At 32.8% G+C, this 14,289-nt stretch overlaps 2 protein-coding genes across 14 annotated transcripts in view; both read right to left on the bottom strand.

The window, feature by feature from the left end:
* Kap-alpha1 (karyopherin alpha1) overlaps positions 1-6,199 on the bottom strand; it is a 21,015-nt gene extending 14,816 nt beyond the window's left edge. For all 11 annotated transcript variants that reach the window (XR_013880408.1, XR_013880407.1, XR_013880410.1 and 8 more), the window contains exons 1-5: positions 6,068-6,199; positions 5,543-5,609; positions 4,838-4,980; positions 3,796-3,904; positions 3,261-3,458 (exon numbers count right to left, since the gene is read on the bottom strand). Coding sequence is in view for 1 of the 11 variants with exons in the window: in XM_080163379.1 (XP_080019505.1) it covers positions 3,261-3,458; positions 3,796-3,904; positions 4,838-4,980; positions 5,543-5,609; positions 6,068-6,171 (621 nt within the window). In the remaining 10 variants the exon portion in view is untranslated. The remainder of the gene's footprint in view (positions 1-3,260; positions 3,459-3,795; positions 3,905-4,837; positions 4,981-5,542; positions 5,610-6,067) is intronic.
* LOC145321858 (ubiquitin-conjugating enzyme E2-17 kDa-like) lies at positions 6,193-14,289 on the bottom strand. 3 transcript variants are annotated; one of them, XR_013880434.1, is made up of 4 exons: positions 12,084-14,289; positions 10,665-10,852; positions 7,081-7,673; positions 6,193-6,829 (listed from the first exon to the last, which is right to left on the bottom strand). XR_013880434.1 is itself a non-coding variant. In XM_080163492.1 (3 exons), exons 1-3 carry the CDS (start codon positions 12,196-12,198, stop codon positions 7,533-7,535), a joined length of 444 nt encoding a protein of 147 aa, XP_080019618.1. In that variant the 5' UTR covers positions 12,199-14,289; the 3' UTR covers positions 6,193-7,532. The 3 variants fall into 3 exon arrangements, 1 of the variants encoding a protein (XP_080019618.1); XR_013880435.1 differs by having other exon boundaries at positions 7,085-7,673; XM_080163492.1 differs by having other exon boundaries at positions 6,193-7,673.

Here is a 14,289-nt window from a genome sequence, read left to right as displayed (position 1 = left end):
TTTTAGAATCCGAAGAAAAGCATCTAAACCAGTCTGGATGAATAATAAATGCCTTCAAGCAGTTAGAAAAAAACGAAGACTCTGGAGAACATATAAACAATCAAAGGCTCAACAAGTCTTCTCTGCTTATAAAAAGCAAGAAAAAATGGTCCAAAAACTCTGTAAAACAGCGAAAAAAAGCTTTGAAAAGAAACTGGCCTCTGATAAAGGTAACACACGTAAATTTTATGCATATGTAAATTCTAAGAAAAATGTGAAAAGCTCTGTAGGTCCTCTAATCCATGAAGGAGTAAAAACTGACGACCCCAAAGAAATGGCTAACATCTTAAATAAATACTTTGCTAGTGTGTTTGTTGAAGAAGATACTGAGAACCTGCCAACTATCAAAGAAGCTGATGTTGAACCACTCGAAGATATCTATTTTGATGAAGGTAAAATCAAGAAAAAAATTGAAAAACTGAAGGATGGATCTGCACCAGGCCCAGATGGAATTTCAGTTATTTTTCTGAAAAAAACTGTAAATATCACCTCTAAAATTTTAAAGATTATTTTTGAAAAATCTTTTCAAACCAGCTCTGTACCTAAAGACTGGAAATCTGCAAATATCACTGCAATATTTAAGAACAAAGGGAAAAAAAGTGATCCCTCCAAATATAGACAAGTTTCACTAACAAGTATACCTGGCAAACTCTTTGAATCCTTTGTCAAAGATAGTATTGTAAACCACCTTGAAACTAACAATCTGCTTAATTCCAGTCAACATGGATTTCGTCCTGGCAGGTCCTGCACAACAAATCTCCTTGAATTCTTAGAAACTGTGACCAAAAAGATTGACGAAGGTAAACCAATGGATTTATTGTACTTAGACTTTACCCAAGCCTTTGATAAAGTACCAAGAAAAAGGCTTATTATGAAACTAAAGGCACATGGAATAAAAGGAAAAGCTCTGCAGTGGATTATAGACTGGCTGTCCTGTAGAAAACAAAGAGTGGTTCTAAATGGTGAAGTTTCTGACTGGGAAGACTCAAAGTCTGGTGTGGCACAGGGAAGCCTACTTGGTCCTGTCTGTTTTACTGTCTATAATAATGATATAGACGAAGCTGTAGTCATTATTGACATAGCCAAGAAATTCGCTGATGATTCCAAAGGAGCCCACGCCATCTGTGGCCCTAATGACCAGCTGGTCCTACAGCAAAGTATTGACAATCTTGATGAATGGTGTTTAAAATGGGGTATGTCTTTCAACACTTCAAAATGTAAAATTATTCATGTTGGCAGAAACAATCCTAATTATGACTACTCCATAAATGGTGAAACTTTTCAGACTAGTGATACTGAAAAAGACATTGGATTCAATATACATTCATCATTGAAACCCTCTATTCATTGCAATATTATTGCCAAAAAAGCTCATACTGTTCTGTCCTTGGTATCGAGAAATTTTCATTACAGAGACAAGAAAACTTTTGTAAATCTGTATTGTCAACATGTCAGGCCAATCTTAGAGTATGCATCCCCAGTTTGGTCTCCTTGGCTGGAATGTGATAAAAAAGTGGTTGAAGATGTCCAAAAAAGAATGGTAAAAATGATATCTGGCTTGAATGGACAAACTTATGAAGAAAAACTGACCGAAATTGGACTTCAAACTTTGGAATACAGACGAGAAAAAGCTGACATGGTTCAAGTTTTCAAAATGCTGAAAGGAATCGACAATGTTGATTATAAAAACTGGTTTGAGATATATGGTGATACAAGTTCAAATATCAGACCCAACACGAGACTAAGCAATGAACCTTTGAATATTATTCAAAAAAGATGTAATGGTGACATTAGAAAATACTTTTTTAGTATGAGAGTTGTTCCAACATGGAACAGTTTACCAACTGATGTTAAAAATTCTGGAACTGTTGCTGTTTTTAAATCTAATTATGACCGGCTTCATCAGCTAGACTAATTATTGTGAAAATAGTGAAAATGGATTGAAGCAGACTGAAAGACATTCTCCTCGATATTCTCACACGAGAATCCTGAGAATTATTCAATACAATACAATACAATTCGTCGTATTTTTAAAATGGCTTTTGATAGTTTATTTCAGGATAGGTTATATTGGTTTAGGTGATTGCCCCACATGGTTAAGCAATTGGCCCCCCGCAGGGACTAGAAATAGGAGAGAAGCTTGTGTGAAAAAAACGAAGAAACGCCCCTTAAAGAGCGTTGCCACAAAAGGGACTATACCCCAATATAGTCCAACCAGTTAAAACAGTTCTTAACCATGATAACAAAAAATTTAATAGTTTGATCATGTTTTATTTGCTTGGGCCTTTATAAGGGCTAAAACCATCCCGGGGATCTATGATGTAATTGTAAAGCACTGAAGATTCCATAAAATAGATACCTAACTAAATTAAATATTTCATTAAATAATGAAAAAGAATTTCTATAGGCGATTTCTTTTGGGAGGATGTCAGGGTGTCTCAAAACTAGTTATAAAACTTACCAGGACCTATAAGACGCTTCACTTTAAAGTATAATCATATTGGTTCATTGGTTAGTGAGTTAATTATTGTATTTTTATGTTCTAAAGAATGAGATACTACTATATATTTGAATAGTAGTGGCGCCCTTAGCATCTAAGAACTTGTGTTTTCTAAAGGGTAAAAAGGGAGGAGAAAAATAGCCTAAAACCACTCAAAGGATTGACCTATAATAGTGTGGAACCATCATGGGATCTATGTGAAGCTTTCCTAAAAAGGAGAACTCAGTACTAAAAATAATGAAATCTGAAGCTATAGTCAAATAAACCTTACTTACTACTTTATGTTATAGGATAGTACTTATTAACTTAATAGATTAGGTAGGTGCTTTTTTTACATAATTAAATTACCCCCCCCAAAAATTTTACCCCCGGGGTAAATTAGTTTGGGGGGGGGGGTAATTACCCCCCCCCAACAGATTTGGGGGGAGTATTTACCCCCCCCCCCCCAACAGACTTTAGGGGGGGTAATTACCACCCCCAATCAAATTTTACCCCCGGGGTAAAAATTTTGGGGGGGGTAAAAAAAAATTTCGGCGCGCTTCGCGCGCCATTTTACCCCCCCCAAACACGAATTACCCCCCCCCCTAAAATTTTTTACCCCCCCCCAAAAAAAAAAGCTTGGACGCCCCTGGGAGAACCATTTAGGTTTAGCGAGATATTTTGCTACACAAATACAGACAGACACAAACCCAGATTCTTCAATATAAGAACAAATAAATACCTGGTCTAGAACAAAGTTTCTGCACTCTGGTGAGTCTCCAGCGATGTTACCGAGGGCCCAGATGGCCTGCTCCTGTACATCCTCCTGATTGGAAAGCAACAGCTGAACAAAGATGGGGACAGCTCCGGCCTCGATAACTTTGCGCGTCTGCATGCTTGTTCCAGAGGCTATGTTGGTCAGGGCCCACGCTGCCTCAAACTAGAAAAAGATTTATCGTGAATAGGTTATTGTTAAGAACAGATATCAAAATCTCTCTGAAACTGAATAAAAGAAAACTTGATACAAGGACAAAAGACGATGATTATTTCAACATTTCAATAAATTACATTCTTTGATAGTAGTACGAACGACAGATCGACAGCCCAATTTGTATACTAGATGCTCTTTGGTAAGAAGACAGTATCACACAAAAATTCAGTCGTACATCTCAGATACAAGCTGAGTATTTTGACCTTATAGAGTTAATAATTGACAGACTGATTGACAGACAAAGTGAACTATTGAGTAGCGTGATATCAAAACAATGCGGACAAACCTGCAACATGGAGTTGTCTGCTGCCTGGAGAAATTCAACAAATCTAGGAATTATGCCAGTCTGGATTACTTCATCTATAGGTGGGTTAGGTTCACGGGATAACAGTTTTCTAAAAGTAAAGTGTCATTTAAAGAAATACTTTTATACCAGAAATAGTACAAATATTTTTAATTCAACTTATATTTAAGCCCACGGTTGTTATAAAATTGTTACTATAAACCAACCATTAAATAAAACGACCTTAGTATGTAAGTCTTAACTATGCAATGCATATCAAGGAACTATGCCTGATTAAGAGCCATGCATTTCCAAGTATCTGACTTAAATTGACGGTACAGTCAGACACTATCGCGGGTTAATAATCATACAAAATATTTTTTCTATAAGTAGACACTTAGCCCTATTAGGCGTTTTAGTCAAAAGACGGAAAAATGACCTATAGGGGGCTTGGTGTCGCGAGGGTTCTAGACCTCTCCACGCACCTTGAATTATACTCCATCTTATATTAGCGGTGAAAATCTTCCATTTACCCGATAGACAACCAACCTTTTGATTTCGCAACCTTTGTCTGAAAGTCCTTACTGTGCATGGTAATGAGTTGCGCCTGTTTATGGGCCAAAGCATTCTCCCTACTCTTACTATTGATGTCACGCGCCAGACATGGCAACAGAAAGTACCATTTGAAATGTCTCTTTTATGACGCGGTGTGTTCCAGACACGAACACGACAGCCGGCCAACACGTTACAAGGGGGGGGGGGGGGTAATGCAACCATCTCGTAATAAATGTATAAATGGCACTTAGAATTCAAATTTCGATCTGAAATTTTGCATGAGTAATCCTTGGTCTATTTTCCCTAAATCGAACAAAAAGTTGAAAAAGTAACTGCTAACGGCTCGGCCGTTTAGCCGTTTTTGGGATATTTTTAGGGCAAATCTGTCATAAATTACGTAGGAATAAACTTTTTGAAACATATTTTTGCCATTTATACATTGATTACGAGATGGTTGCATTAAACCCCCCTCCCCCCTTAACTAATGTACCTAAATTTCTGTGTGGCTTCTAGTTGTTTCTGTGGATCATCAGAGTAAAGGTCCTGGACCATTTCAGGTGAGATGACACCGTGCAACATGGGCATAACCACGGGGGTGTCTGGTTCCATACCACTGCTGGTAATGCTGTCATCCTGGAAAAATATCAAAATTTAGGATACTAATCAGAGTTTAACTTTGCTGCTAAATATTGTTTCAGTTTATCAGAGATTTTTCAATGGAGTTTAAGTCTTTATTCGAGAAACGTGTAAAGCAAATTAAATCGAAATTTTCTCCCAATAGGTAATTTTTATTGCAACTTTAACGTTTAAATTCTATTAATCTATTTTTTCTTAGAGAAAAGGTTCTGTTTTATTAGTCATGAGATGACTATACAAAAAATGTAAAGAATTTTTGTATTTTACTGATGCATCATGGCCAGTTCTTTGACCCTATTAGAACTGAAGGAAACATTGTATGTAATACCTTAACTTATTTATTACTTCATTTCTATCAAGTGGGAACTACCCAGGGATTTAAAGGGATAATACAATAGCCGTTAAATTGATGTACATCACAAATGATGATACACAAAATTACCCATTCTGTAGATTACAGTTAGTAGTTGAAACGTTTGGACACTCCACTTGATGAATCAACCAATCAAAATTCAATAAGAGTCCACTTCCTCCCTGGGAACTACCTCATGTTACTAACCTGAACATTTCCAGCTTCAGCGCCAACATTACGACGTTTAAAAAGCTGCTGTTCTCTTTTTTGCTTCCTGAAAAAATAATTAAAATATTAAAGCTTACTTGAGTATGTTGATTTGGTAAATTCAGGGACGAGAGGGGTTAATGGACTGTTAATTATTATTATACATACATACATAAATACATACATTGTTTTGTAGCCAAGGTAACACACCCCGCCCCTTGAGCTAAACATTTTAGAATTAAGGAAAGAAAATGAAGTAGCGGGTATAATCGTGTTTTCACAGTAGCATTAGAATGGTTATTTTAGGTAAATGATTGGCCCGCAGTGTTTTAGCCTCCCGCAGGGGCTGGTTTTAGGAGAAAAGCTAATGTGAAAATACGATAAAGCCCCCTAATTTGTTTTCTTTCTATGATCCACATTTTAAGATAAACAATAACACCCATTTAAAAAAAATAACAATAAAATACAGATGTTTACAAGTTTAAGTTTAAAACCGAATAGCTGCCCTGAGAACATAAGTATTACCTGAGCTGGATGCCTTCTTCCTCTCTTATTCTGCGCATCTCCTGGACATCCATGCCCTGGTTCTTGTACCTGGCATGTTTGTGCGCATTTGCCGCGCTTGACATTTTGTACAAGCTATTAAGTAGTCTGCAATCACATTAGACAATGACAAGAATTATTTAACCCGAAATGTTTTTTTTGTAATAATTGACAGGAGTGGGAAAATTCATTTAGATAAAAATTAATATACTAAACAATTTATAGAAAATAGTTTTTATAGATAATAAACTCAACATAGAGTAAAGTATATTGATTCATTTCTTCTGTTAACTTTAAATTAAGCATCGATCATGTATCAATATATTTTTAAACTATGAAGAAGTAAAATATTCTTAAATTGAGCCCCGAAATTGGTACTAAAAAGGAAAATAATAACTGATTAAAATCCTAGAATTAAGCTAGTAAAGGGAAAAATGATGTATGATGTTTTTTTTTAATAAGGGAAAAGTTACGACACGAGACTTAAAACAGTAAAAAAAGAAATGGTTATACTGAGAAAAAATACAATATTATTGATATTTACAAGAAGCTGAATGAAATCTTTTTAAAAAGAAACTTTCCCCCTACAGGTGGTACAAAATATGGCCGCAACAAGGGAGATACAGATGGTATTGTCTCCAAATCGCTGGCAACATCTGATTGGGTGTAAGTAGTTGAAAATTGATGATGATGAGCGTTGTGATTGGTTTATTCAATATTCATACATAATAGCAGTTTATAGTAGTATAATATAGGGACACCAACAATATAGAAATACATCACCTTAACACAATATTAAATTTTGGAAAATACAAACTAAAAGTAATCCTTGTCTGCTGATTAACATTTGAAATAAGATTATATTATTTATATTTGTGGTTAAGGTTAAGTAAAAAGTCTACTAAAATTTAAATTTAATATATCTTAAATGTTTCTTCGAACTTAATTAAAAAAGCAATAAAAATAGATAGAAATCAATATCTTAGAACTTTAATCTATATTGTTGGTTAAAAAGAAGAGATTATTTTTATTCAACATTATGAGGAAATTTGACTTTGCTATAAATAATTGATAAAATCCCTCTCCTATTAAAGAAGGGGAAACAGGGAACAAGTAAATCAAAGCAGCCAATCTTTTTAACAAATAAGCTGCATTACAGTCCTGTTTTCAAATTATTAACTACACCGCGACCCCCCAATTAAATAGTACAAACTATCCCACAATTTACCCATTCCACTTTTTTTTAAAACCACACCCTCATAACCCCCAAAATGTACCCATAATCAATCCAGTTTTGGCAGTTTGTTAATAAAAGTGTGAATGCTGTCTGAAGTAGTGTTGACTGTTGGTGTTTGTTTTTTTAATGTTGCTTGTAGCTTGACGGCCAAACCAGGATTGGTCAGGGAGAAAGGATGGTGGAGGGGATGGTGATGTACTCTCTCTCTCTCTACATGGCGTACTTTCGGGTCCACTCTTTGGCGCAGTCATTGTACTTCTGAACGTCGGTTTTGTACAATCTTGCTATTTCTGGCACCAGTGGGTCATCAGGATTGGGATCACACAGCAAGGAACAGATTGATAGAAGTACCTGCAAATAAAAATATTTTTATATTTTAAATCAGGCAGGTAGTAAATATGGGTTATGTAACTATGTTAACAAGTTCCTTGTAAGTCCCTAGCCTCTAGGGGCTCTTTCTTCGAAGGGGGGAGAGATGGAAGTGAAAGTTGACATAAAACCATCTCAAGACTTATTTAAAAAAAATAAAATAGCCTAAAACCATCCAAGGACCTATAATAAGCTTCCCTAAAATGGAGAACTCAATTGGTTCAGTTGTTATCGAAATCTTCTGACAAAAAATACTTACTAGGTACTAACTTTATATAATAGGATATAAATAAAAAAAACATAAACAAAACGCAATGGTAATACCGTAATGGTACTTGAATTTGTTAATTGTTTTTACACCCACCTACTCGCAATGACAAATATTCAGTTTTGCATTATCAAAAAAAGTTGCTGTAGGGAAAAAATGCGCAAAATAGTTTATACAATTTAGAAATGGTGACAAAACGGTTGTGCAATCATTTATTTATATCTATTTCTTATCATTTCATTCGCAGGAAAAAGGAAGGGGACAATGGGCGATAAATTAATGTACCCCTCAATAATGATAAACTAAAATACCCCTTATTAGATAAAAATATTTAGGAAAGTTTGAAAACTATTACTTTGTACCACCAAACCAAAATTCTGGAAAATTTTTGAGCTAACGAATGCCAGAACGAGTGAAAAACTAGAGCGGAGGGTAGGGGGCAGTAGCTTAATTTATGATTAATTCTCTACTCTTTAACGATCTTTAATATATTGTATGATGTAAGTTATGACGATTGCACAATACAAAGGATATCATTTATTAACATTTGAGATTGTAAACTTTATATTATAATTCAATGCTTGTAGCGAATTAAAGTTGTTTGATATTTGCAAAGGAAATGTGCACAAAAAATACAATATTAATCAAAGTTATTAGTGCAATATTCTGCTAGCTAAAATATTATCTCATATAATAAAATATTGATTTTTGCAGCACAACTACTCTATATACCGAATCTATGTGAAGCTTTCAAACTTTGAAACTATGAGGACCTAATTCAATTCAGCGAGTTCCTAACGGACATGCAAAAACCTCTCTACTTTGTCCAATAGGATAATAGATCTATAAAACTAAAATTACTGATATCTTGTTAATGCTGCGCGTCTTATGATAGTCTTTTTTTAAATTATTTTTTCAGGGGTGTATAATCTGCAACAGATTCATTTTATTTCCCTTGCTGCAATTTTTTTATTTTTCCCCTCAGTTTTTTTTTTTCCAGCAAGGAAGGGGATAAAATGGAAAATATTTTCAGAACTCTTTATTTTATTTATATTATCCCCCTCACACATATTCTTTTAGCTTTTTTTTATCACCAAAGACGGGAGAAAAATGGAAAAAAAATGCTCTCAGTTATCTTAATTTTAACATCCCCCCCCCCAACCGCATATTTTTAATTCTTTACCCCCCCCCCCTCCTCCCTTAGCAGGGTCAAATTTGCAGGATATACACCCCTGTATTTTTTATTGACATAAAAAAGAATAAACTAGTCCCTGTTGTATTAGATTTGCATATTAAATTTCCAAACCACGCCATCACTAATAATTAGAACCAACTGACTTTGCAATGCCATCTTATCTTTACTATAACTTAATATATTTGCATTGATATTACTAGTTTCACAGTTAATGCAACAAATATGGATAGGTATATCCAAAGCAAAATCAAGTACAAACGCAAATGTAATAAAAATAAAACGTATTTTTGTCCTTGTAATCATTTATCAATTTCAATTTAAGAAACACCAAAAGGCATAAAAAAATAAATAGACATTAATTGTAGAGATGGTTTTGCTTTACTGAAGTATTTGCAAACAAAAAACCTCTCGTGTTATCACATGAAAAGTAACGTGGTCTGTGTAATTCACTTCTCATTTTGCACAATAATATAAAATTCGGGAAACAACAAAAACACAAAATCCCAAGCATAAGTTTGATGAAAGCATAAACAGCAAATCTTCATCCATGCTTTTCAGGGATCTTAAGGGATAAGACGGTATTTTAATATACATTGTACTGTACATCCCCCCAGTAATGATGAACAAAATTAACCCTCCTACTATATTGTATCAACCAATTAAGATCTAATAAAGGTCACGTGACTAAAGGTTTTGAGTGGACGAATGAGATAGTATATTAATAAAACTTTAGGTACCAGTTTAGTCTCAAGTTTAATATCCCTACTGATGCTTTTATTATCAATGTATTGATTTCATTTAAACATTTTCCCTGTCTTGTTTTCCAATACAAGAAAATATAAAATACATGTTTTTATTTACCAAATGCAGCGGAATACTTTGGACAAAAACAAAAGGGAAAAATTGTCGCCATGACGACTTGAAAATTTGTAAAATTCACATAAGCATGTTTGAAACAGATCAAAATCTAGCCGCGACGCAGAAGTATTTAACCCACATAAAAATTGATTTCAGCAGTAGGTAGGTTTAATGTGTTGGTACAAGGCGAATCCTAATAATATTTTTATGGCTGAAAACTGCCCAGGACCTATTTTAAGTTTTTCAAGTTATCAGTCGTTTTCAAAATCTAACGGACAGACAAAAAACTTCTTACTTTATATAAATTGTTTAAAATGAATCCGAAGGTAAATATTGAAAAAAAAATGATACGAATGGTTTGAAAAAATCTGTTCAGAAATAATCGTGACATTACCAAAAGAAGAAAAACACATTTACGATGTTAGTTCGTATTTCAAATAATATTATCAGAGCAACTACTCTGGTATTTCCAAAATTGTAAAAGGGATATTTAAAAGTCTTTTTATCAGTCAAATATAATCAACTCTCTTGCAAGTTAAATTATTTTTGTTTAGCGGGAATTTGTGATTTTAATGGTTTGTAGGTTTTAGTACGATAGGTATAATGAGTACCCAATAGACTGTAACTTTGGGTACTTAAAATGAAAACTTACCTTTGAGACAGTAAGAGCTGGTGACCATTGTGATCTGAGAATATCTAGACAGATAGCACCATTACTGTTTATATTTGGGTGGTAGATTCGCGTAGTGAACGAGAATTTGGGTGGCTTGAATGGATAGTCAGTGGGGAAGTGAATGTTTAGGAAGAAAACTCCACCTTCGAATGGTGACTCAGCTGGGCCTGCAAAACAAATTCAAATATTATTTACTTTTGAATGTTAAAATACATTGATTAATATATCTGATTAGAGCAAAATTCTTGTAGTGGATCCTTGCTTATAACTTTTGCAGACAAACAACCCTTTAATGGCCCGACAATTGTTGAAAACTATGTAAAGAATTGCGCGGGTTTTAAACCAAAGAGTTTATCCTTCTCTAACTGTTGGTCAAGCATCTGACATAGCAGCAGCCAACTATTCTATAACTTTAGTTATGATACTGGGCCAACGTTATTTTTATCCCCAATATTTGAAACAAAACAGGGATGTCAAAAAGAATATTATTTTGAGAACATTTGACCATTATAAATAATAGCCATTTTAATCTAATCCTGACTTAAAATGAGACAATTGAAATTAAAATTTTCCCACGCCTTTTAGAATCTATATAAACGTGTGAAAACAAAGTGTCCAAACATAATATGACATTAGTAATAACTAAATCAACATAATGTCTGCTAAGTACAATGTATATTTTTTCTAAAAACATCTAAACACAATCAAATATTACCTAGATCCTAAGCCTATCTATCGGTGGAATACTATGTTTTCGTATAAGATACGTAAGACTTCGATTGTTTTATTACGTACTAATACACTCTCAAGTCAAATTTGATAAACTAGTTCATTTCAGTTATTATTGAAATTCCCATAATTAAATCTTTATTATAAATATACAACTTGACATCATAGCTTAATATTTGAAACTACAAATAAGTAAATGCAGCAGATATCAGGTATATAAAGGGAAACAACAATAGCCAAGTATGATTTAAAGAACTACCCCTTCTGTAGATTACAACTAGTGGTTTAAACATTTAAACACTCAACTAAATTAACCAACCAATTAAAATTTAATACAAATCCCCAATGTTGTTAAGCCAACGAATAAATAAACGTTATTATACTTTGATGACAAAAATGCTGCTTAAAATCAGTCAGACGGCCATGGATAGTATATACTGATATATGCTAAGCGGCTGAGTAAATCTCGTGGAAATTTCCACAATAGCTTTACGGACTGACTGACAGACAGACACGGTGAATTACAGAGTAGCATCGCTACTAATAAGGCTATAGTAAATAAAAGTAAATGTGTGTATGTAAGGCGTAAGTATTCAAGTACTTTAAGCTTTACTAACATCAAGAACAAATGGAATACAGAGTAGCTAATCTAATAACAATTGTGCCTACCTAAAATTGTGGCCTGCCAGTGGAAAGGATCATCACCCACTGGACCTGCGGAACACTGTGCTGGGGGATCATTTGCAATATCCTTCAGCTCTTTGTTTATACGCTTTAGCGCCATTTTTTTACACTGTGTGAATTCAAAAAGGAAACAGAGAAGTACTTCTGAAATTTAATCACAAATATTAGTCATTTATAACTCGTAAGTATTAATACATTATTATCACACTTTTAATCACAAATAATCACAGCATGTAAAAATCCAGGAAGGAAAAGAAATATTGCCTCCATCTTTTCCAATAATGTTAATGCATGTCAACAATAAAAATATACAATACATACAAAAAACTAGTTTTAAAGTAACTTGAACACAAAATAGTTTTTCCAGTATAGCATCGAAACAGATTAATATCCGCTGGATAAGCACCAGTTTTCGGCCATACTAAAAAATCATGTATAGCATCTTATTACAGAAATTTTTCACAAATATAAGGTAAATAAACAATAAAAAAAATAATACATTTTAATATACTCGGAAAGCGCGCTGTATATAATACGATGCGATACATAACTATTCTATTTCAATATCCATAGCTCCTTGTTAAAAATTAAAATAAAATCATTTAACAAATTAGAGAAAAGGTTACATAAAAAGCTCAAAGTCCTTATTAAATACCTACTTAGGTAATGAAAATAAGTTTACTTCAAAATTATATTATATAATGAATAAGTTTATAATTTTTGTAAAATAATTTAAGTACCTAATACTTACATAAAAGATGTTCATCTTAAAAGGAATTTATTGCATTAGATATTAAAATATGAAGAAAATAAAATAAAGTTTGTTTAAAACCATGAAAGCTGTACTACCGGTACGTTCAGTTCAACTATTTATGTAGGGAAAAAATATGATTTCAATCACAGCTAAAAATAATTTCCACTAAATACAAACAATTTGGAACAGTAAAAACACCAAATATGAAATCGTACATACATATAACTCTTATGATCAAGCCGATGTACTCAGATTTATTAAAAACAAATAAAACTTAAATTTATTATCAAATAAAAAATATATCATGTACTTTCTATCATGTTTAGTCTAAGATAGATAAGTTAAGATTTTCAAAGAAACGTAAAATACATGAGGCCCTGAAAACTAAGTTCCGGTTAAGATTATATTAGTACAATTGCAACATTTTAAATTGAATCATGATGATATTAAAATGCTTTAGTGATAAAAGCTGAAATAATTTACTAGAAAGCAATCATAAAATGGAACTTTAGATAGACCTAAAGTGGAAGGGATATACGAATGAGTAAAATTCTGAAAAAACCGGCTTTCACTTATATAACAAACCTTAAGATAAAATAACCGTTATAGAGATATTTTGTTACTGAAATAATCGTTGCTTAATATTAATCCGTAATGACTGAATAATGAAATGAATCACAAAAACTGTTTGAACTGCACTAAAAAACCAATGAAAATTCACTGCACAATACTCCTATTTCTTTAAATAACTGCGTGTAGTGGAGTTGAGTCACATTAACAAAAATATGAAAAACACGTGTAAAAACTTATTATATCACCGTTAAAAAGTAAAAAAATCACACTATTTCATGTAAATAATTATAAAAAGGTAAAAATTATTAATCACTATATAAAAAAGTATAAAAGAATGGTTAAAATTAAAGTTCTAGTAAATTCTAACTCTAAGCCCTCCCTTTCTCTCAATATTCTCTCCTTCCTAAATATATTGGGAACTAAAGTCTAAGTAAAGCAGCTGTGAGCTGTGAACCTAGCTAAACCAGAATTTTTAAACAATTCATTGATTAACCTAATTTTATTTTCAATAACAAATAAAATTAAACCTTAAAATTAAAATTAGTTACTTTTCAATAATAAAATTTCGCCATTAAATTTTAAATATGAATTATTACAAGAAAATCAATCAATTAACTGACTAAAAATTCCGGATTTGCCCAGCTCCACCTTTCTCCAAAGTTTGGTCTTTAAAAAAATATTAACTCGACTTTCCTATTTTTTCTTATAAAAATGTAAATTTTTCTACAAATAAGCATAAATTAAGTATAACATTTATCTTAAATAGAATAAATATTAGTTTCGTTATTTTTCTTTTCTATATTATAGCATAATTTAATCGATATTACAAAAAATTATTTAAACAAAAAATATCGATTTGTTTAG

This window comes from Acartia tonsa, chromosome 1, assembly GCF_053477335.1.
Source record: "Acartia tonsa isolate MP-2025a chromosome 1, ASM5347733v1, whole genome shotgun sequence".
NCBI classification, from domain to species: Eukaryota; Metazoa; Arthropoda; class Copepoda; order Calanoida; family Acartiidae; genus Acartia; species Acartia tonsa.
Note: the sequence above shows the minus strand (reverse complement) of the source record. Positions and strands in the feature narration are given on the sequence as shown.